Source organism: Tursiops truncatus, chromosome 13 (assembly GCF_011762595.2).
Source record: "Tursiops truncatus isolate mTurTru1 chromosome 13, mTurTru1.mat.Y, whole genome shotgun sequence".
NCBI classification, from domain to species: domain Eukaryota; kingdom Metazoa; phylum Chordata; class Mammalia; order Artiodactyla; family Delphinidae; genus Tursiops; species Tursiops truncatus.
Window position 1 is genome coordinate 26,354,222 of NC_047046.1, and position 25,338 is coordinate 26,379,559.

Consider the following 25,338-nt stretch of genomic DNA (forward strand, 5'->3'; position numbering starts at 1 on the left):
GTTTAAGAGTATACTGTTGAATTTTCATGTATTTGTGAATGTTTCAGTTTTCCTTCTACTGTTGATACCTATTATGGTTTCATTCCACTGTGATTTATATGATTTCAGTCTTTTAAATTTGTTCAGACTTATTTTGTGGCCTAACATATGGTCTAGCCTAGAGAATGTTAAATGTACATTTGAGTAAAAAGATGTGCATTCTGTTGGTTGTTGTTGGGTGATCCTGCAAGTCCCCAAGGCTCTGTTCACCTTTCTTTGTTCTTTCTGTTCCAAACACTCAGTAATTTCAAATGTTCAGTTTGCAAGCTCACCTAGTCTTTCTTCTGCCTGTTGGAGCCTGCTTCTAGTGAAGTTTTCAATTCAGTTTAGTTTTTTGTCCATATTTTCCTTCACCTCTTTGAGCACACTTAAGATGGTAGCTTTAAAGCCTTTCTTTAGTATGTCTGAGGCCCACTGTTTCTTGAGGGATCGTATCTGCCACATAATTTTCTTCCTTCAAATGGGCTGTGTTCTCCTGCTTCTTTGTCTGTCTGTTATTTTGTTGTTGAAAATTAGGCATTTGAATAAATCCTCTCCCAATCTTTGCAGACTGGCTCTGTATTGGGGAAGACCTTCATTAATTAGCAGGGTTTATTCTAAGCCTTGAGAACAGCTCAGGGTGAAGGCTTAACGTCTTCTTAGGCCTTTTCTACACTTGCATTGTGTCTGGTCCTGTGTGTGAACTTCTTTTGATTCTTAAGTATATATGCCTGCTTTAAAATGTCTTAATTTCCCAGAGCCAGTCACCTGCTTCTCAGGGTCTTGGACGTACTATTGTATTCCTCCACCCACAGTCCCTTACCCCAGGCACCTGCAGGTCTGTACCCAGTTTTTGTGAGCATTGCTTGACACTTTCTGCAGTTTTTTGCTGGCTGAGATCCAAACTATGTAATTTTTCCCTATCTGAGTTCCAAGTCAGAAAAAACAGACATCAGTCCCTCAGGCAGCCCCCAGACAGGTCAGAATGTTGCAAATAAGGTCACTCTGCTCCCTCTGGTTGGAGGCAAGGAATTTGGAATTGGGTTGTTGCTTCTTTTAGACTGTGCTGTGCCACTGGGGGAGGAAGTGGGCCAAGGGTGAGTAAAAATGCCATGATATTTCCTACCACTTGAATGTGGCTTCTTCCTGATTGGGTGTTCCCATGGTTGCTATAGACTTTGACCGTTTTCCAGAGCTTCCATGAAGTTATTTTACCCATCTTCTAGTTGCTTTTTGAATGTATGCATGGCAGAATGGGCGTCTGAAGTTTCTGAGACAGCCATTTTGCTGACATCAGAATATATTGCTATGCCATGCAGCGCAGCCACAAAAAAAACAAGAAGAATATATTGCTGAAGTTTTCTTTTACTCCCTGAATTAATAAAATAAGAGCTAACATATAGTGAGTGATTGCTGAGTGCTGTGTTCTGCTCTAAGCACACCTTGTGTACATCAATCCTCTAGCAACCCTAAGGTAGGCACTATTATCCCCCGTCTCACAGGTGAGGACAATGAAGTTCAAAAAGCATCTTGCCCACAGGACTACAGCCGGAGGAGGCGGAGGCGGGGAACCAGCCCAGGCAGCTTGGTTCTGAGCCCCCACATCTAACTGCTATTTTACACACAGCAGAGTTAGCTACCTCAGCCACTCTGTGCTGGTCCTTTTGGTCTAGGATGCTCTATCCAGAGTCCAGGGAGCATCCCGTGGCTGTTTTCTTCCAGAGTCTAGAGAGCACTGGGTGTCTTTCATGTTTAAGAGGAAAGCGGTCCAGCTTGCCAGAGGCTCTGTAGGTACTCGTGGGCCAGGTGCTGGTAGGGTTCAGGTGAGTTCAAGGTGAGAACCCTCCAGCTTGTTGATACCGCTTCTACCTCATCCATGATGCACCAATTTCTCCAGAAAAGACTCCGGCAACCCCCTGCCTGAGGAAACAGACCATTTGGGGAGCAGGGCAGAAGATATGGTCAAGGGTCTCATCTGTCCCCATAGAGAATTTCTCTTAATTCCTCTGTTTACCACCTCCATGGCTCCCCTCTGCTGGGCCTGGTACCTCCTATTCTGCAGACTGTAAGTCCAAGTGCTATCTAACAGAAATATAATGCAAGCCACATTTCAAAAGAGATGAAATTAATTTTAATAATTGTATTTAACCCAATATATTCAAAGTACTATAATTTCAACATGTAATAAATATTAAAAAGTATTAATGAGGTGTTTTACTTTTTTGTACTAACTCTTTGATATTCAGTGTATACTTTACAGTTGTGGTGCATCTTAGTTGGAAACGGCCACATTTCAGGCACTCAGAAGCCACACGTGACTCGTGGCTACCATACTGGACGGCCAAAGTCTGGAAAATAAGCTTCATGTCTGCCATGGAAGAGTCATCTAGCTCCGTGGAGAAAGTGAGGAAGTGAGGAAGCCCAGCCACCCCCAGCCAGATGCCCACCAGCCTGGGCATTTAGGGCCTGCTGGGCAAACTGGCTCATTTCCTGGTGTTCTCTCCCCCAAGCAGGCCCGCGGTTGCATTTTCTCTGCCACATCAGTTTTCACTTTCCTTCCATTGGCTTCTCTTAAAAAACAAACAAGGCTGTCTAATATCTGAAACATTCCAAAGAGTACATGCAGCACTTATGTAAGATGTAAAGCCTAGTAATAAAGTACGTCATGAACCCCCAGCCCCCACTAAGTAGGTCATCTGCTACAGGGCTGCACCCCGACGTCTGCTTCTCCCAGGCTGACACCTCTGTCTTCCCACCAGCGAGGAACCAGAAGCCCGGGTTTTGTGTATCTGGGCTGTTCAGCCTTTCTTCCTCTTGGTTTACCACACACAGATGTATCTGAAAATGAGATGGTGCTCAGTTATGCTTGTCTTTACTGTACTGTGTGTACTTTGGGGCAACTTGCCCTGTCACCTACATCCTGCTTTAAGGGTTTCCGTGTTGGGCTTCCCTGGTGGCGCAGCGGTTGAGAGTCCGCCTGCCAATGCAGGGGACACAGGTTCGTGCCCTGGTCCGGGAAGATCCCACATGCCGCGGAGCGGCTGGGCCCGTGAGCCATGGCCGTTGAGCCTGCGCGTCCGGAGTCTGTGCCCCGCAACGGGAGAGGCCACAACAGTGAGAGGCCCACATACTGCAAAAAAAAAAAAAAAAAAGTTTCCATGTTGCTACAGGAACCTAACAGGCACCTGCTGTCGCTGGGTCAAATACTCCGCTATGTGAATACACATTTGGGTTGTTTCCAAGCTGTACATTAGTATGAACAGCACTGCAAAAATTTCTCCAGAGCTTCCCCCAAATGGCAATCCTGGATCACAGAATATGAGGATGTTCAGCTTTGCAGGTTAATGCCTGTTTTCCAAAGTGGGTGTGTCAGTGCACCCCTCTCACCAGCAGCCCAAAGACCTCCAACACCCGGGTTTGTCAGACGTCCTCCGTTTCGCCAATCTAAGTATCTGCAAAGTGGGAGCTCACTGTCGCCTCTGAATACTAATGAGGTAGGACATCTCTTTATGTGTTGAGCCACCATTCTTGTTCGTTTTTCTTATTCGTTGACATGCCTGACCGTCTTTTGTCCATCCGCAGGAGTCCTCTACACACGTTGGATTATAATCCTTTATAGGCTTCCCACTCTGTACTTGTCTGTTCACATTCTTTATTGGGGCTTTTTGATAAAGGGGAGACCTTAATTTTAATCTGGTAAGACTGGTCGTTTCTATTTAAGAGTTAACATTTTTTTGTGACTTAAAAAAAACTTCCCTACCAAGGTCATAAAGGTATTCTCCTCTACGGTCTTCCAGGAGTTTTTCTTCAATTAACCTGAAACCAACACTGTTCATCAGGGATCTGATGGCATTCCTTTCGGACTCCATCCTTTGTCTAGTGACGGGTAATCCACTTCTGTCTCAAATCAAGTTTCTCTGGTCCATTTCTGGCAGCTCTTCTGTCTCACCAGCCAATCCCTGAGCCAACTGTGAAGGAAGCCTCAGCACTGGCAAGGCTGGTGTGTGCTTCTTTCTCTTCTTCAAAGTGGACAAATGATATCAGGACTTTATCCTTCCATGGGTTTTAGAACTGACTTGTCATATTTCCCAGAACACTGAATCCACAGATCAATATAAGAAGAACAGGCAGCTTTACCACACTGAGACTTCCTTGCTAAGAACACCCTGTCTCTTCTTATTCAAGTCTTCTTTAATGTCTCTTAATAAAGCTGTGAATTCTTCTCCAGTAAAACTTTTACATTCCCGTTTGTATCAGACATGGTTCACTCAGGAGAGCAGGGACCACATAGGTATTTCCAACACAAAGGGAATTTGTGCTTTCAAACAACTGACAAGGCTGGGGGGTGCACAAAGAAAATGGGCCACCTCTAACCGTCAATGCCCCCTCTGTGCTGCAGCTGAGAGCGAGCAGGCCAGTCTGCCACCCACTGCTGAGCAGAAAATGCTGCTGGGACAACCACCACTCTGCAGCCCTGCCACGCTCCCACTGTCTGAGCCCACACACCCACACTGTGGCCAGGGGAAGAAGGGGTCCCTTACCTTCCACCTTCCAAATGTCACAGGAATGCATCTCAGGGGCTAAACAACACCAGAAGCCTCTGGCAGGGGGTCTGGGTAAGACAGCTCCAGCCCCTGAAAGGCAGGGACTGTCCTGAAGGCCCAGACTGCATCAGGCACACCATCTGCTTTCTACCTCCCCAAAATACTGCTGAAATTACTGATCTACTGTGTCATCTTTTCCCATTTTCTTGGTCCCTGTGGTTTTACATATTTTGTACTCTTTTGTTATAATTTTAGCAGGCTTTTAGCAGGACAATGAAATAAACTCTTGTGGTCACTCAAGAAGTCCTGCAGTCCAAGTTCAAAAGCAGCCAGACCTAGCACGGCTAGGACTTTCCATGGATTTACTTAAACTTCACCACATCAGGGAGGTCACAGCTGAGACCCTGCCTGCACCCCGCACCCACAAAGATATTCAATGACTGGGTGGGCTCCCAGACATGGGCCTGCCCTGGAAGCTCCCAGCCTGGCCGCCACTATCCCCAATGTCACCAAAAAGACAGACACCTCAACCAGAGACATGCAAGAGATAGCCAAGCCAGAACAGGATCCAGGATGACCGGGAGGGGTCGCCTCTCAACAGTCACCTTCACAGGCAGATACTGTCCAACACCTCGAGCCGACACCCAGGTCTTCAGCGGATGAGTGTGTGATGTGTGTGTGTCACAGGCACATGCACACACCCTGGACCAAGCTGAGAGCTAGGGCTGCCATGAACACGTTGCTCTTGGGGGCAACCCTAATCGAGGGGACGGGGGCAGAACTGAGCAAAGGAGCTGCAACTCAGATTTCGTGTGGCATCCACCCCTGTCTCCAGGGCCCAAGTGGGCAGGATGGCAAGAGGGCCACGGCCGGTCACCAGGGCTGCCACACAGGGGCTCGCTGTGGGCCGCGGTGCCTCCAAATGTGGCCTCTTGGGCCCCCTCATGCCCCCTATGGCCCTGGCCCTGCAACCGGCCGCACTGGGACCTGCGGCACTGGGCATGCATTTTTTAAAGAGACACAGAGAGAGGGAGGAGGGGAGGGCGGCCACCACACGCGTCCCCCGGCCTGACACTCACCTGGACAGTTGGCTTCATCACTCTCATCCTCACAGGTCACCAAGCCGTCACACTGCCAGGGGAGGGGGATGCACTGGATGGCGCCGCTGCGACAGGCAAACTGGCCTGGGTTGCACCGCAGCTCTGTGGGACCAAAGGCAAGAGGCCGTTGAGGATGCGGTGCCACCTGCACCTCTGAGCACACGGGGCAGGGCCGACACAGACACTGACCAGACAGAGGTGCCAGCATGCTAGGTGAATGCAGGGGGAGAGGCCGCCCCCACCCAGGGCCTCAGGCCACTGCCTGGATGACGTGGGGGCACGGGGCTCCCGAGGCTTCACAAGGTGCATAGGATGGCGCAGGAAGGGAGGAACAGGGGAGCCTGCCACGAACGGAGACCACGGGGAACGGGGGGAGGAAGGTATTTTGAACTTCAGGTCACATGCTGTATGGAGCAAAGGTGATTTAGCCAGTAAGTGACATTACAAGACCTGTGCTTTAAGGAAGTGGTTTCTGGAAGCAACTGTAATAGGGGACAGACAAAACAGTGAGTAACTCAATACCGAAGGGCCTGACTGAGGCTGGGGTCAGCCAGCTCCTGCCACCCACCTGCCCTGGCTCTCAGGTGTGCTATCAGCAGGCACGGCCGGGGAGAGACCATCCTTGGGGTAAGAGGGAACAATAACAATAACTGAAGCTCATCAGAGCCACAAAAGCACCTGTTCTCAGGATCCACACTGGAAACAACTTCTAATTCATGGGGCACTGGGTCAAGATGCAGAAGAGTCTTGCCTGGTTAGTGGGGAAAAATTAACTCTAGGCTGAATGCTGCCCTAGTCCTGACTAACCAAGATTAAAATGAAGAGCTGAAATGACCAAACTGTTTCCAAGTCACACCCTAAAACAAAGCTCAAGAATATTTATAGGAATATGCAGAAATATGCAGAACTCAGAAAGTCAAAATTCATAGTCTGGGCTTCCCTGGTGGCACAGTGGTTGAGAGTCCACCTGCCGATGCAGGGGACACGGGTTCGTGCCCCGGTCCAGGAAGATCTCACATGCCGCGGAGCGGCTAGGCCCGTGAGCCATTGCCGCTAAGCCTGCGCGTCCGGAGCCTGTGCTCCGCAACGGGAGAGGCCACAACAGTGAGAGGCCCGTATACCGCAAAAAAAAAAAAAAAAATTCATAGTCTGCCATCCAATAAAAAAATTACCAGACATGCAAACAGGAAATTATGACCAAAATGAGGAGGAAAAAAAATCAATCCAGAAATGGCAGAAATGACAGAAAAGATAAAAACATTAAGAATTATTATAACTGTATTGTAAATGTTGAAGAAGTTAGAGGAAAGATTAAACATGTTAAGTAGAGATATGGAAGACACAAAGAAAGAAACCTACTGTGAGAGATACAAACACACTGCACAAACAACAGAAACTCTAAACAGAAAGAAAAGAAGGCTAGAAAAAAATGAATTGTGGCTCTGGGACCACTTCAAGCCACCCGTACACATGTACACGGAGGGGAAACGAAAAAATATTTGAAGAAACAATGGCAGAAAAATTCCCCAATTTGATGAAAACTATAAACCCACAGATCCAAGTAGCTCGATGAACCACAGACACAAGAAATAGAGAGAAAAATACTCCAGGGCACATCATAATCAAATTGCCTAAAACCAGCAATAAAGAGAAAAGTCTTAAAAGCAGATAAAAAAGACATGATGCACAGAAAAACAAAGTAAAGATGACAGCAGATTTCTCACTAGAAACAACACAAGCTGGAAGATGGTGGAACAACACTTCTCAGTTCTGAGAGGAAAAAACAGAAGACTGCCAACCTGGAGGCACTTAAAGCAAATGCACACATACTCCATTGTGGGGCTTATAACCTGAGTGGAAGTAAAATTGTGACAACAGCAGCTCAAAAGCCGGGAAAGGAGAAACTGAAGCATACCGTTTAAAGGCTCTAACACTACAGGTAAAGTGGTCTGTCTCATGAATGTGATAAGTTAAAGCTGAATATCACTAAACTAACACAAGAGCTACAGCAAATAAGCCAACGAGGAAGACAAAAGGAACAAAACATACTCAACCCAAAGGAAGAATAAACAAAGGGAAAAGGAAACAACGGTTGCCACAAATAGAAAACAAACGACAAAATGGCAGACTGTAATTAAATTTGCCTGATCAATAAATATATGGGGTGATCGAAACACCCTAATTAAAAGGCAGAATTTGTTACATAGGTAAGAAAAGCACGATGAAACTACATGTGTCTAAAAGAAACCCACTTTATATAAGGACACAAATAGGTGAATATGAAACAATGGAAAAAGATATGGCATGCTCACATGGATGAAAAGAGAGGGCTTCCCTGGTGGTGCAATGGTTGGGAGTCCACCTGCTGATGCAGGGGACACGGGTTCGTGCCCCGGTCCGGGAGGATCCCACATGCCGTGGAGCGGCTGGGCCCGTGAGCCGTGGCTGCTGAGCCTGCGCGTCCGGAGCCTGTGCTCCGCAATGGGAGCGGCCACAGCAGTAAGAGGCCCGCGTACCACAAAAAAAAAAAAAAAAAAAAAAAGAAAGCAGAGGTGGCTGTATATATATGTATTTTTTTTTGATTTATTTTTTGGCTGTGTTGGGTCTTTGTTGCTGCGTGGGGGCCTTCTCTAGTTGCGGTGAGCGGGGACTACTCTTCGTTGTGGTGGGCATGCTTCTCATTGCGGTGGCTTCTCTTGTTGCGGGGCACGGGCTCTAGGCGCATGGGCTTCCGTAGTTGTGGCATGCGGGCTCAGTAGTCGTGGCTTGCGGGCTCTAGAGCGCAGGCTCAGTAGTTGTGGTGCACGGGCTTAGCTGCTCCGCGGCATGTAGGATCTTCCCAGACCAGGGCTCAAACCCGTGTCCCCTGCATTGGCAGGCAGATTCTTAACCACTGCACCACCAGGGAAGTCCCAGGGGTGGCTGTATTAATACCACACAAAGGAGACTTCAGGGTAAATAATATTACGATAAATGAAGAAGGTATTTAATAGTGATAAAGGACATAATAACCTTAAATGTCTCTGCATCTATAGCAGAGCTTCAAATGAAGGAAAAACTGCTGTAACTGCTAAGAGACAAATTCACAATCAACTTCAATCCCTTCTCTCAATAACTGATAGAACAAGCAGACAGAAGATCTGCAAGGATACAGACAACCTGAACAACACTATCAACCAGCTGGACCCAACCAACATTCACAGAAATCTCTGCCCAACTACAGCAGAATACACATTCTTTTCACATGCGTACAAAACATTCACCATAATAGATAAATATATGAGCCATAAAACAAATCTCAATACATTCATAAAGGTTCAAATTTAAGTGTGTTGTTTGATCACAATGGAATTAAATTAAAAATCAACAGCAGAAAGATGTCTGGGAAATCCCCTGACTATATAGAAAACAACTGACATTCTTCTAAATAGCCTATGAGTCAAAGAGGAAATGAAAAGGGAGATTAGAAAGCATTTTAATTTAATGAAAATTTGTGAAATGCAACTAAAGCAGTTCACAGAGGCAAATGTATTGCATTAAATTTCTATATCAGGGGATTTCCCTGGTGGCACAGTGGTTAAGAATCCACCTGCCAATGCAGGGGACGCGGGTTCGAGCCCTGGTCTGGGAACATCCCACAAGCCGAGAAGCAACTAAGCCCGTGCACCACAACTACTGAAGCCCGAGCGCCTAGAGCCCATGCTCCACAACGAGAAGCCACTGCAATGAGAAGCCCATGCACCGCAACGAAGAGTAGCCCCTGCTCGCGGCAACTAGAGAAAGCCTGCGTGCAGCAACAAAGACCCAACACGGCTGTAAACAAACAAACAAATAAGTTTTTTTAAATGCTTAAAATTCCTATATCAGAAAAGAAGAAAGGTCTCAAATCAATGACCTCAGCTGCCACTTTAAGAAATCTGAACATGGCTTCTCTGGTGGCGCAGTGGCTGAGAGTCTGCCTGCCGATGCAGGGGACACGGGTTCGTGCCCCGGTCCAGGAAGATACCACATGCCGCGGAGTGGCTAGGCTCGTGAGCCATGGCCGCTGAGCCTGCGCGTCTGGAGGCTGTGCTCCGCAACGGAGAGGCCACAACTGCGAGAGGCCCGCGTACAGAAAAAAAAAAAGAGAACTTTCCTTTTCAAAAGACATTGTTAAGAGAATAAAAAGAAAAGTCGCATACTGGGAGAGAAGAACTGTAAATCACACATCTGATAAAGGATTTGTATCCAGAATATATAAAGAACTCTCATATTTCAATAAAAAGAAAACAACCCACCCAATTCTTAAAATGGGCAAAAGATTTTAATGGACAATTAACTAGGGAATTCCCTGGCGGTCCAGTAGTTAGGACTTGGTGCTCTCACTGCCAGGCTGCCAGGGCCCCAGGTTCAATCCCTAGTTGGAGACCTAAGATCCCACAAGCCTTGAGGCATGGCCAAAAATAATAAAAAAAAAAAGAATGCACAATTAACCAAAGAAGATACAGATGGCAAAAACACATAAAAAGATGCTCAACATCATTACTCATTAAGGAAATGCAAATTAAAGTCCTAATGAGATACCATTACATATTAGAATGGCTAAAATGAAAAATGACGATACCAAGAGCTGACAATATGTGAGTTAACCAGAACTCTCCTACAGTGCTAGTGGGAATGTAAAAATGGTACAACTGCTGTGGAAGACAGTTTGACAGTTTCTGAAAGGCTGAATATATACGTACTATATGACACAGTCATTCCACTCCTAGGGATTTATCCAAGAGAAGTATATGACCATACAGAGACATATTCAGAGTAATATTATTTGCAATAGCCAAAAGCTGTAAACAATCCAAATGCCCTGAACAACTGAATGGATAAACAAACTGCAGTGGAGCCATACCATGGAATACTACTCAGCAGTAAAAAGGAGTGAACCACTGAGATGCAGCAACGTGTAAGACAAAAGAAGACCAAAACGAGCAGCCAGCTGCAGGCTGCAGTTTGCCAAACGCTGTTCTAGAGTTAAGTGTCGAAATAAATCTACCCATACCCAGCACCTAACACACGGACGTGTCCACGGAATGTCTGCCGAACTGAACTACTCTGTTCTTTAAGTCGCTAACGAAGTGTCATCAGTTCTGATATCCCCGGGAAGGTTCTTTCCCTTCCTGACTCACCTGCACAGTGTAGGGGCTGTTCAGAAAGCAATCCAACCTGTGAATCACTGGTTAACACATGTGAATTGCTCATTCAAAAAATATTTGCCAAGCACCACTTTGTGCTGGGCAACCCTCCAGGTGATTGTGCTAGTGTGGTCAATGGAGCAGGGAGAGTCAGGACGTGGCACAGCCTGCCTTGAATGCTGGGCGGGGACCAACACACAGTCAGCTGCTTACTGTGTCCGATGGGGATTCCCGAGGGTCTCACTGGTGTTACTCCAGCTGTAAATCAACATTCCCTTTCCTTTCTTCCTCAGTATCCTCTCGGGTCCCCTTGCAAAGCATCCAGCACACTTTCTGCCACATACAAAGCTGCTCAAAAATCGTCTCCCCGTCTTTTCACTACTGGGTTCACCAAGGTCCTGTCCCAGCCCCCTCTTGTGATGACTATCTCCTGGCTGGCTACTCTAGCCAATGGATTGTTGATGCTTTTTGAAATAATCCATGCCCTCACCATGTACATGCAAGGCCACAACACCAAAACACGAACTTCTTTCACACTAGTTCTCAAATCTTTTCATTTCAAAACCTTTTTATACTCTTAAAAATTCTGAGAACACCAAACATCTTTTGTTTATATGGGATACATCTATCAATATTTACTGTATTGAAATTAAAGCTGAGAAACTGTGTAAACACAAGCTTCCCAAGCATTTACTCAAAAGGTTAAACACATAATAAACACTGGAGAGGGTGTAGAGAAAAAGGACCCCTCCCACACTATTGGTGGGAGGTAAACTGGTGCAGTCACTATGGAGAACAGTACGGAGGTTCCTCAAAAACTAAATATAGAGCTACCATATGATCCGGCAATCCCAATCCTGGGCATATATCTGGAGGAAACCATACTTTGAAATGATACATACACCCCAATGTTCACTGCAGCACTATTTACAATAGCCAGGACATGGAAGCAACCTAAATGTCCATCAACAGATGAATGGATAAAGATGTGATACAGATATACAATGGAATATTACTCAGCCATAAAAAAGAATGAAATAATGCCCTTTGCAGCAACATGGATGGATCTAGAGATTATCACACTAAGTGAAGTAAGTCAGACAAATAAAAACAAATACCATACGATACCACTTACATGTGGAATCTAAAAATGATACAAATGAACTTATTTAGAAAACAGAAACAGACTCACAGACTTAGAAAACAAACTTATGGTTACCAAAGGGGAAAGGTCAAGGGAAGGGATAAATTAAGAGGCTGGATTAACATATACACACTACCAGGACCTCCTGTATAGCACAAGGAACTCTACTCAATACTCTGTAATAACCTATATGTGAAAAGAATCTGAAAAAAGAATGGATATATGTATAACTGAATCACTTTGCTGTACACCTGAAACTAACACTACATTGTAAATCACCTATACTCCAATATAAGGAAAAAAAGAAAAAAGCTTACACAGAGTTACTATAGGAGCTAGCAATCCCACTCCTAGGTATGTGTCCAAGAGAACTGAATGCCAGGACTCACAGACACCTGTCCTCTGATGCTCACAGCAGCATGACTCACCAGAGCCAAGAGGAGGAACAACCCAGGTGTCCAGCAACAGATGATGGATAAACAAGCTGTGGCCTGTCCATACAATGGAATATTACTGGGTCATAAAAAGGAAGCAAATTCTGACACATGCTAAAATGTGGATGAACCTTGAGGACATTATACTCAGTGAAACAAGCCAGACACAGGAGGACAAGTACTGTACGACTCCACGTACATAAAGTCCCTGGAGCAGTCAAATCCACAGAGACATAAAGTGGAAGAGGTTGCCAGGGGCCGGGGGTTGGGGATGGGAGCTTTTGTCTGATGGGGACAGAGTTTCAGTTTGGGAAGATGAAAAAGTTCTGGAGATGAATGGCAGTGATGGCTGCACACTACTGCCAATGTACTCACACTGACCTGTACACTTAAGATGGTTAAAGTGGTAGACCTGATGTCATGTGAATTTTACCACAATTTTTAAAAAACCCTTTAAAAGAAAGGAGAGGGCTTCCCTGGTGGCGCAGTGGTTGAGAGTCCGCCTGCCGATGCAGGGGATGCGGGTTCGTGCCCCGGTCGGGGAAGATCCCACATGCCACAGAGCGGCTGGGCCCGTGAGCCATGGCCGCTGAGCCTGCGCGTCTGGAGCCTGTGCTCCGCAACCGGAGAGGCTGCAACAGTGAGAGGCCCGCGTACCGCAAAAAAAAAAAAAAAAAGAAAGGAGAAAGAGAATGAATGAATGAAAGAATGAATGAATGAAAAGAGAGAGAATCCCAAGCACATATCCCACTGGCCATCGCATCAGGTAGCCTCCAGAAATAGCACTCTGCACCTGTGAGAGAGGGAGAGAGAAAGGCAGACGACCCCTTGGTGCTGTCATGAAAATCATCCGACCTCTTGGAGTCCTAGAAACCCCAGCCACACGGTGACAGCTACTGCTTTTTTTTTTAAAAAAATATTTATTTATTTATTTTAATCTTTGGCTGCATTGGGTCTCCGTTGCTATGCACTGGCTTTTCCTCTAGCTGCGGCAAGTGGGGGCTACCCTTTGTTGTGTGCACAGGCTTCTCACTGCGGTGGCTTCTCTTGTGAAGCATGGGCTCTAGGAGCATGGGCTCAGTAGTTGCGGCTCACAGGCTCTGGAGTGCGGGCTCAGTAGTTGTGGCTCACGGGCTTAGTTGCTCTGCGGCATGTGGGATCTTCCCGGACCAGGGCCCAAACCCGTGTCCTTCGCATTGGCAGGCGGATTCTCAACCACTGCACCACCAGAGAAGCCCAGAGCTACTGCTTTAACCACGTGATGTCTGGGGCCTGGAGGACTCGTGCCCCGTAGAAATGTCATGTCTCTGCAGTACAGATTCTTTCTCTAGATTCAATTTCTTCTTTGTCAGCAAGTCTCGGCCTCATTTTATATTATGTAAAGTGAGCTGTCTCAGGTTTCTGTATGAAATTTAGTACATGGCCTAAATTGTCTGGAACTGATTTCCTCTCACCATTTACCCACAAAGAAATAGAGGAAGGGACTTACATGGCACACCAATAGTTAGGACTCTGTGCTTTCACTGCCCGGGCCCGGGTTCAATCTCTGGTCAGGGAACTAAGATCTCACATGCCATATGGCGCGGCCAAAAAAAAAAAAAAAGGAAGAAAGAAATAGAAGGGGACTTCCCTGGTGGCACCAGTGGTTAAGAATCCACCTGCCGGGCTTCCCTGGTGGCGCAGTGGTTGAGAGTCTGCCTGCCGATGCAGGGGACATGGGTTCGTGCCCCGGTCCGGGAAGATCCCACATGCCGTGGAGTGGCTGGGCCCGTGAGCCATGGCCGCTGAGCCTGTGCGTCCGGAGCCTGTGCTCCGCAATGGGAGAGGCCATAACAGTGAGAGGCCCGCGTACCGCAAAAAAAAAAAAAAAAAGAATCCATCTGCCAATTCAGGGGACACGGGTTCGAGCCCTGGTCCAGGAAGATCCCACATGCCGCGGACTAAGCCTTTGCACTACAACTACTGAGCCTGTGCTCTAGAACCCAAGTGCCACAACTACTGAAGCCCAAGCGCCTAGAGCCCGTGCTCCGCAACAAGAGAAGCCACTGCAATGAGAAGCCCGCACACCACAATGAAGAGTAGCCCCCGCTTGCCGCAACTAGAAAAAGCCTGCGCACAGCCACGAAGACCCAACGCAGCCAAAAACAAATACATAAATTTATTAAAAAAGAGAAAGGGAGGAAGATGGCATACAGCAGAAGCCCATCACTTGGGAAATCAAAACTCAGCCCAGAAGTGCAGGAGCGGGTTGGGCCCCCTCTCCCCAGCCACCACGGCCCAGGCTCCTAGTGATCCGCAGGCCTAGTCCTAGGCTACCCGGCCTCCCCAACATGGTTCGCACATGCTTCCCCAGAAAGAGCTCAGGGTGGGGCCCAGTGGGTGCTGGGCAGCGCTGCGCAGGGCTAGAAGGCATGGCGCCTGGGCATGAGGGCTGCCGGTCCCTGCTAACAAGTGCTGACAACGCAGAGAAGTCAGATGCAGATCTGCGGGTCACCCTTCAAGGCAGGCCCCCTGCAGAGGGCTCACCTGAGTCCCGAGATCAGAGGCTGAGAATAAGGGGCCTGAACCCCCAGTGACAATAGGGAAGGCCCTGGGCTGCCACGATCAGGGAAGGTGGGGCATGTGCCCTGGAGGGAGCCCTGTGTGGCCGGGCCCAGCGGGACACATGAACCAAAGGGACCAAGTGGCTTCACGGTCACGCTGTGAGGAGCCACAGAGGAGTAGCCCCAGAACACCCATGACAGCAGGGCCTGGGAAGCCGTTCTAGAACCAGCTGTGATTACATCAGCAACTCCCACCTTCCCGACGGGTTCCAAGTGCCACTTGCCCTTTCAGGAGGCAAAGGGCCACCTCCAGCCTTCCTCCGGCACCCCCTCCTCCCATGTTCTTGGGAACCCTGACTCAGCTACTCCCATGGCTCCCCCTGTAGCACCCCTGGCCCGTTCCCAGTGGTTCCCAGTCGCTATCACTTCACGGCTCCAGCAGGTTCCTGGCATGATATACAGGGAGATGAGCTTTGAAACAGGCCCCAGGGACCTGTCCTGAGACAAACCACAGGCCTCAGCTCCCGGACTGCAGTGAAGCCCCTTGTCAGCCAAGACCCCTACTTCACCTTGCTTGGCTCCATCCCCTCCTGCGGGTGGTGGACACGAGGCCCCAAGGAGGTGGCCGGCTGCGCAGCTTCATGTGTGTCCTCCATCCCCTGGAATGACTCCGGGGCCCTCTGAGGAGGAACATGCTCTTGGAGGGACCTGCCCGGGGAAAGGGGTCAGGCCCAGGGTTCTGAACGGTGCGGTGCCCCGTCAAGGCCCCGTGGACGGGAGACCTGGGCATCCCTAGGCTCAGGCAGACGCCAGGGTCACAGCAGGAGGGACACTGGCATCTGATCTTCAAGCCGCAAGGCGCTCAGAGACCAGCTGCCTGTGACCCTCAAGCCCAAGGGCCCAGAGTTCTAGAGCGAGCCGGAGGCATGTGACTCAGGGCAAACTATAGACTGAAGTGTTACCAGTGGGGTTTAAAGGCAGGCCAGACACCCTGCTGCTTATGCTATCCCAGCCTCGGCCGCCTGGCTCCCTCAGCAGAAGGGCTGACCCACCTGACCTGTCCCCTGTCGGGCTGGCACAGCAGGATAGGACCCAGATCCCAGCCCCGAAGCCAGCACAGCTAAGCGGAATCCGGGCAGGAATCACAGCCGCCCCGCCAGGATGCTCTGCACTCTGATGTGGGGCGTGACTAACCCATTGTCCTTCAGAGGGTTGGGTCCAAATTTTCTGATTCTGACCCATATTCTCTCTGTTAAGACAGAAGTCAGAGGACTCATGAAATGCAGCGCCTCTGTAGAGGTCAGCCCCACAAAGCCCCAGGGGACCAGGGCTGCCTGTCTGCCAACGGGACCCACAGAGTCAGGGGTGCACCAAAGCACTGTGAACATGAAAAGGCTCCTGTGGTGGTTTCAAAATACGTCCACTGATGCTTTGATGTGCCTCCCTACCACCAGGGGCTCCCCAGTCACTGTGACCTTCAAACCCTTCACTGAGCCAGGGCCAGGCTCCCCCTCACTCAGCCCACCCGAGGGAGAGAAGACGCCCCCTGCTTCCCGGCACCTGCCTGCCCCAGGGGAGCGGCAGCCACTCCCGCCCATCAGCTGAGGAGTCACAAGGCTGGACATTGCCCCCCCCAGCATAAAGTGACAAGGCCAAAGTTCAGTGTTGATTTCTCATAAATAACAAGCACGTTCTACATCCAGGAGGTGAAGTGACCATCACCTGCAACCTTCCCTCCTCGGACACGGCCCAACCAAGACACTGGCTGGTCTGCTCTGCCTGCCCTTCCCTATGAGTCTCCTCAGTGGATGCTCGGGAAAGAAGGCCTAGCTGCAAGTGAGTGAGCCTAGAAGAGGAGGGGAGACCCCAGGAAAAGGACGGGACCAGAGAGGAGAGGCAGGATCGCAACGCATTTCTACTGAACCAACAGCACCTCAAGGAACGAACAGCAACCAGCAACAAGTCTACACTTTACGAGGGCTGGGTGCAGGGGAGGGGGGGTATACTTGGGAGGGAGACCAGGGCAAAGGGGTGGGCAGAACTGGAGTAACAGCATCCGCCTCTGACGGAACATCCACTAGCAGCTTCATCCAACACTCATGCCACACATTTTTTACTTTTATTTTTTCTCCCGGTTTTATTGAGATATAATGACAAACAGCACTGTATAAGTTTAAGGAGTGCACCGTAATGATCTGACTTACAGACATCGTGAAATGATTATCACAGTTAAGTTTAGTGAATATCAATCATCTCATATAGATACAAAATTAAAGAAGCAGAGACATTTTTTTCCTTGTGATGAGAACTGTTAGGGTTTATTCTCTTAACGACTTTCCTATATAACACGCAGCAGTCTTAATTCTATTTATCATGTTGTAGGTTACATCCTGAGCACTTATTTATCTTACAACTGGAAGTTTTTACCTTTCGACTGCCTTCACCCAATTCCCCCTCCTCCCCCAACCCCCGCCTCTGGTAACCATAAATCTGATCTCTTTTCTCTGAGTTTATTTTTTGAAGTATGACTGACCTACAACGCTATGTTAGTTTCCGTTATATAACATAGTGATTCTATATTTCTATACACTTCAAATGATCACAACTCCAGCTACCATCTGTCACCATGCAAAGTTATTATAATATTATTGACCATATTCCCTATGTTGTATATTTCATACCTGTGAACCAATTACATTGCAACTGTAAGTTTGTACCTCTTAATCTCCCTCACCTATTTCTTTCCTTCCCCCACCCCTCCCCTCTGCAACCACCTGCTTCTTCTCTGTATCTATAACTCTGTTTCTGTTTTGTTACACTTGTTTGTTTTGTCTCTTTTTAAATTTTTATTTATTCATTTACTTATTTATTTATTTGGCTGCGCTGGGTCTTAGTTGCAGCACGTGGCACCTATGTTGCGGCATGCAGGATCTTTAGTTGCAGCATGCAGGATCTTTGGTTGTGGCATGCGGGATCTTTAGTTGCAGCATGCGGGATCTAGTTCTCCGACCAGGGATCGAACCTGGACTCCTTGCATTGGGAGGGCAGGGTCTTAACCGCTGGACCACCAGGGAAGTCCCTGTTTTGTTTTTTTTTAGATTCAACATATAAGTGAAATCATACGGTATTTGTCTTTCTCTGACTTACTTCAATTAGCATAAGACCCTCTAGGTACATCCACGTTGTTTTGTCTCTTTTTAAATTTTTACTCTTTGTCTCTTTTTAAGATTTTACTCTTTTTATGACTGAGTAATATCCCACTGTATATATATACCACATCTTCTTTATCTACTCATCAACTGATGGGCACACTTAGGTTGCTTTCATATCTTGGCTATTGTATACAATGCTGCAATAAACATAGGCGTGCATATATCTCTTTTACTTAGTATTTTCATTTTCTTCGGATAAATACCAAGGAGTGGAACTGCTGCACCGTATATGGTGGTTTTATTTTTAACTTTTTGAGGACTCTCCATACTGTTTTCCATAGTGGTTGCACCAATTTACATTCCCACCAACAGTGCACGGAGGTTCCCTTTTCTGCACATCTTTGCCAACACTTGTTGTCTTTTTGATGACAGCCATTCCGACAGCTGTGAGGTGATATCTCATTGTGGTTTTGAATTGCATTTCACTGATGATTAGTGGTGTTGAGCATCTTTTCATGTGCCTGTTGGCCATCTGTATGTTTTCTTTGGAAAAACATCTATTCACATCTCTGCCCATTTTTAAATGTTTATTCTTTTTTATGTGACTGTAAATGGGACTGTTTTCTTAATTTCTCTGACAGTTCAGTGTTAGTGTATAAAAATGCCACAGATTTCTGTATATTAATTTTGTATCCTGCAACTTTACAAAATTCATTGATGAGCTCCAGCAGTTTTTTGGTGGCGTCCTTAGTTTCTATGTGTAGTATCATGTCATCTGCAAACAGTGATAGTTTTACTTCTTCCTTTCCAATTTGGATTCCTTTTATTTCTTCTTTTTCATTCTTCTTTTTTGGCCATGTCGTGCGGCTTGCGGGATCTAAGTTCCCTGACCAGGGATGGAACCCGGGCCCCCTGCGTTGGGAGCACAGAATCTTAACCACTAGACTGCCAGGGAAGTCCTTATTCCTTTTTTTTTTTTTTTTTTTTAATTTCTTTGTCTTGTCTGATTGCTGTACCTAGGACTTCCATTACTCTGCTGAATAAATAGTGGCAAGAGTGGTAGTGGCAAGAGTGGGCATCCTGTCTTGTTCCTGATCTCATAGGAAATGCTTTCAGCTTTTCACTGTTGAGAATGATGTTAGTTGTGGACTTGGCATATATGGCCTTTATTATGTTCAGGTATGTCTCTTCTACACCTACTTTGTTGAGAGTTTTTTAAAATTACAAACGGATTTTGAATTTTGTCAGAAGTTTTTCCACATCTATTGAGATGACAAAATTCCAAGCTGAATTTTGTCAGAAGTTTTTCCACATCTATTGAGATGACATTTTTATTCTTTAATTTGTTAATGTGGTACATCACATTGATTGATTTGTGGATAGTGAACCATCCTTGCATCACTGGGAGAAATCCTACTTGATCGTGGGGATTTTAATGTATTTTTTGTTTGTTTATTTTTTATAATTTTATTTTTTTTAATTTTTGGCTGTGTTGGGTCTTCATTGCTGCGCACAGGTTTTCTCTAGTTGTGGCGAGCGGGGTCTACTCTTTGTTGCAGAGCACGGGCTCTAGGCGCACAGGCTTCAGCAGTTGCAGCACGCGGGCTCGGTAGTTGTGGCACGCGGGCTCTAGGGCATGCAGGCTTCAACAGTTGTGGCTCACGGGCTCTAGAGCGCAGGCTCAGTAGTTGTGGCACATGGGCTTAGTTGCTTCCCAGACCAGGGATCAAATCCGTGTCCCCTGCACTGGGCAGGTGGATTCTTAACCACTGTGCCACCAGGGAAGTCCGGGATTTTAATGTATTGTTGAATTCGGTTTGCTAATATTTTGTTGAGGATTTTGGCATCTATGTTTATCAATGATATTGGAATGTAATTTTCTTTTTTTGTGATATCTTTGTCTGGTTTTGGTATCAGGGTGATGCTGGCCTCACAGAATGAGTTCAGAAGTGTTCCTCTCTGTAATTTTTTTGAATAGTTTGTGAAGGAAAGATATTAACTCTTCTCTAAATGGCTGGTAGAATTCACCTGTGAAGCCATCTGGTCCTGGACTTTTGTTTGTTGGGAGTTTTTTTTTTACTTACTGATTCAATTTCATTACTGGTAATTGGTCTGTTCATATTTTCTATTTCTTCCAGGTTCAGTCTTGGGAGATTTTACATTTCTAGGAATTTGTCCATTTCTTCTAGGTTGTCCATTTTATTAGCATATAATTGTTCATAGTAGTCTTTTATGATTCTTTGTATTTCTGTGGTATCAATTGTAATGTCTCCTTTTTCATTTCAGATTTTATTTGGGCCCTCTCTCTTTCTTACTGATGAGTCTGGCTAAAGGTTTATCAATTTTGTTTAGCTTTTCAAAAACCCAGCTCTTAGTTTCATTGATATTTTCTATTGTTTTTTAGTCTCTATATTTTATTTATTTATGCTCTGATCTTTCTTCTTTCTTTCTACTAACTTTGGGTTTTGTTCTTCTTTTTCTAGTTTCTTTACATTGTTTGAGATTTTCTTATTTCCTGAGGTAGCTTATATCATTATAAACGTTCAGAACTGCTTTTGCTGTATCCTATAGATTTTGGATCATTGTGTTATTTTTTATTTATTTTTGGCTGCATCAGGTCTTAGTTGCAGCACGCAGGATCTTTTGTTGCAGTGTGTGGGCTTCTCTCCAGTTGTGGCGCGCGAGCTCCAGATCACATGGGCTCTGTAGTTGCAGCACGCAGGCTCTCTAGTTGCGGTGTACAGGCTTAGTTGCCCCACGGCATGTGGGATCTTAGTTCCCCAGCCAGGGATCGAACCCACGTCCCCTGCATTGGAAGGTGGATTCTTAACCACTGGACCACCAGGGAAGTCCCTGGATCACTGTGTTTTTGTTTTCATTTATCTCCAGGAATTTAACACTTTTATTTCTTCAATGATCCATTGGTTGTTTAGCAGTATATTGTTTAGCCTCCACATGTTTGTGTTTTTTGTATTTTTTCTTGTAGTTGATTTCTAGTCTCATAGTTTTGTGGTAGAAAAAGATGCTTGATATGATTTCAGTCTTCTTAAGTTTACTGAGACTTGTCTTGTGGCCTGGCATATGGTCTATGCTAGAGAATGTTCCATGTGCACTTGAAAAGGATGTGTATTCTGCTGCTTTCAGATGGAATGTTCTATATAGGTCTATTAAGTCCATCTGTCTAATGTGTTGTTTAATGTTGTTTAAGACCAGTGTTTCCTTACTGATTTTCCTTCTGGATGATCTTTCCATTGATGAAAATGGGATTTTAAAATTCCCTACTATTATTGTGTTACTATCAATGTCACCCTTTATGTTGTTTTATGTACTTAGGTTGCTCCTATGTGTGTATATATATATATATATATATATATATATATATATATATATATATATAGTTTAAGACTTTTTTTTTTAATGTGGACTGAATTTTTAAAGTCTTTATTGAATTTCTTACAATATTGCTTCTGTTTTATGTTTTGGTTTTTTGGCCCTGAGGCATGTGGGATCTTACCTCCCTGACCAGGGCTCGAACCCGCATCCCCTGCATTGGAAGGTGAAGTGTTAACCGCTGGACCGCCAGGGAAGTCCCTGGGTGCATGTATATTTACAACTGTTATATTTTATTCTTGGATTGATCCCTTATTATGTAATATCCTGTCTGTCACTTCTTCCAATCTTTGTTTTAAAGTGTATTTTGTCTGATGTAAGTATTGCTACCTCAGTTTTCTTTTCATTTCCATTTGCATGAAATACCTTCTTCTATCCCCTCACTTTCAGGCTGTGTGGCTTTACATGTGAGGTGAGTTACCTTTAGGCAGCATATATATGGGTCTTATTTTGTGCATCCACTCAGCTACTCTCTGTTTTTTGATTGGAGTATTTAGTCCATTTACATTTAAAGTAATTATTCATAGCACCTACTTAATTGCCATTTTGTTGACTGTCTTTGAGTTGTTTCGTATTTCTTTTTTGTTCCTTTCTTCTTCTTTTGCTCTATTCCCTTGTGATTTGATGAATCTTTCATGTTATATTTGGATTCTTTTCTCTTTTTTTGTGTGTGTATTTATTACAGGTTTTTGGTTTGTGGTTATCACGAGGTTTATATATAGATATAGTTAGATAGATACATACATAGATAGATATGATTACTGTAAATTGCTGATCTCGAGTTCAAATGCATTCTAACCTGCATTTTTACTGCCCACCCCTGCACAAAGTTTACTGGTTTGACAACATATTTTATATCTTTTTGTTTTGTGTATCCCTTTACTTATGATGAATATAGGTGATTTTACTACTTTTGTCTTTTAACCTTCCTACTGGCTTCATACGTGGTTGATTTACTACTTTTACTGTGTATTTCTTTTTACCAATTAGATTTTTCCTTTCATTATTTTCATATTTCTAGTTGTGGTCTTTTATTTTCCACTAGAGAAGTCCCTTTAACATTTTTTGTAAAGCTGGTTTGATGGTGCCGAACTCTTAGTTTTTACTTGGCTGTTAACATTTTGATCTCACCATGAAATCTGATGAAAGCCTTGCTGGTTTGCAGAACTGGAGTGACAGCTATCTCACATCTTATGTAACATAGATCAGCAATTTCATACAACACTCAAAACATATTCTGATGACAGCCATGGTATAGTATAGCCAGTACATCTCAAGAGAAACAACAGCTATAGCAAAATCAGATTCTTGAAAGTTCATTTTGCATGTGCCAAGCAGTGTATAAAGTGCCTCGAATACATTTTTACATTTAAATCCTTAAGACAAACCCATTAGCTCCTTCAAACAACAGAGCCTTGTGCCTCCTGGGGGCCAGGTACTGTGCTGGATGCAAGCGAGAACAGAAGGAGAAGTACAAGGTCTCTGCCCTCACAGAGCTCAAAGTCTAGTAAGGAGGCAGATCTTCCCAACCATGGAGTAGGCAAAGATTACCATAAAAGAAAAAACTGATAAATTGGACTTCTTCAAAATTCACAATTTCTTTGATCAAAAGCTCAGTAAAGATACCTAGTTCAATGGAACAGAACACAGAGCCCAGAAATAAACCCACACTAATGTGGCCAATTGATTTTTGACAAAGGTACAAAGACAATTCAATGGAGAAAGAATAATATCTCAGTAAGTGGTAGTGAAACAGTTGGAAATCCACATATCAAAAAATGAAGCTCAACTCACAGACATACAAAACAAAATTATGGTTACCAAAGGGGAAAGGGGTGGGGGGCAGGAGGGATAAATTAGGAGTTTGGGATTAACAGATACACACTACTATATATAAACTAGGTAAACAACAAGAACCTATATATAGCATAGGAAACTATATTCAGTATCTTGTAATAACCTACAATGGAAAAGAATCTGAAAAAGAATATATATAATATAAATATATGTATAAACATATATGTAACTATAAATATATATACATATACATATCTGAATCACTTTGCAGTACACCTGAAACTAACACAACAGTGTAAATCAACTATACTTCAAAAAATAAAAAATCCCAGTGCTCTACCACTCAAACAAAAAAACAAAAACAAAAACCCCAGAAAAACAAACCTCAACCCATACCTTAATATTAACCCAAAACAGATCAAGGACTTAAATATAAAACCTAACACTATAAAACTTCTAGGAGAAAATATAAGAAAATCTTTGTGAACCTGCGTTAGGCAAAGAGTGCTTACATTCATCACCAAGAAGAAAAATTATTATAAACTGGACTTTACCAGAAGACAAGTGGTTGCCAGGTGGGACCTCAAGGCAGAGGAGGCACTGACCACAAGGTGCACAAGGGAACTACGGGGGGACAGAAGTGTGTTCCGCATCCTGAGTGTGGTGCTGGTTACATTTGTCAAAGCTCAAAGAATGATATACAGGAAGAGTGAATTTTAGTGTACTAAACAAATAAACAGATGTTTTTAAAAGTACAGTTAAGCAAATGAATGGGTAAGTCACTGACAGAAAATATCTGCAACACATCTAAGAACTTTTGTATATCTGGAATACAAAAAGAACTTCTACAACTCAACAATAAATATAAATAACGAAAAGGCAAAAAACCTCATACAAGTGAGCAAAATATTTGAAGAAATACTTCTCCAAAGAAGATAAATGAATGGTTAAAAAGGACATGAAAAAGGAGTTCCCAGGTGGTTCAGGGGTTAAGACTCTGTGCTTCCACTGCAGGGAGCATGGGTACAATTCTTGGCTGGGAAACTAAGATCCCGCATGCCGTGTGGCATGGCCAAATTAAAAAAAAAAAAGGACATGAAAAACTTCTCAACATCATCACTCACAGGGAAATGCAATTAAAAAGAACCACCTGGGCTTCCCTGGTGGCACAGTTGTTGAGGGTCCATCTGCCAATGCAGGGGACACGGGTTCGTGCCCCGGTCCGGGAAGATTCCACATGCCACGGAGCGGCTGGGCCCACGATCCATGGCCACTAAGCCTGCGCGTCCGGAGCCTGTGCTCCGCAACGGGAGAGGCCACAACAGTGAGAGGCCCACATACCGCAAAAAGAAAAAAAAAAAAAAAAAGAACCACCTGATGGGACTTCCCTGGTGGCACGTGGTTAAGAATCCACCTGCCAACTGTTGGTGGGAATGTAAATTGATACAGCCACTATGGAGAACAGTATGGAGGTTCCTTAAAAAACTAAAAACAGAACTACCATATGATCCAGCAATCCCACTACTGGGCATACACGCTGAGAAAACCATAATTCAAAAAGAGTCACGCACCACAGTGTTCACTGCAGCACTATTTACAATAGCCAGGACATGGAAGGAACCCAGGTGTCCATCGACAGATGAATGGATAAAAAAATATGGCACATGTATACAATGGAATATTACTCAGACATAAGAAGAAACGAAATTGAGTTATTTGTAATGAGTTGGATGAACCTAGAGTCTGTCATACAGAGTGAAGTAAGTCAGAAAGAAAAAAACAAATACCGTACGCTAACACACATATATGGAATCTAAAAAAAAAAAAAAAAAAAGGTACTGATGAACCTAGGGGCAGGACAGGAATAAAGACGCATACGTCGAGATTGGACTTGAGGACATGGGGAGGGGGAAGGGTAAGCTGGGATGAAGTAAGAGAGTAGCACTGACATATATACACTACCAAATGTAAAATAGCTAGCTAGTGGGAAGCAGCTACATAACGCAGGGAGATCAGCTCAGTGCTTTGTGTCCACCTAGAGGGGTGCG

General features: G+C 45.1%; 1 protein-coding gene across 4 annotated transcripts in view; it reads right to left on the reverse strand.

The window, feature by feature from the left end:
- Positions 1 to 25,338, reverse strand: part of DGCR2 (DiGeorge syndrome critical region gene 2) — a 69,565-nt gene that overhangs the window by 31,190 nt on the left and 13,037 nt on the right. For 2 of the 4 annotated variants that reach the window (XM_073790418.1, XM_033837431.2), the window contains exon 2: positions 5,642 to 5,764. The exons of 1 other annotated variant lie outside the window; for it this stretch is intronic. In XM_073790418.1, the coding sequence (XP_073646519.1) occupies positions 5,642 to 5,764 (123 nt within the window). Of the gene's footprint in view, positions 1 to 4,559; positions 4,653 to 5,641; positions 5,765 to 25,338 lie in introns of all 4 variants that reach the window. One more of the 4 variants, XM_033837427.2, reaches the window with a different exon arrangement.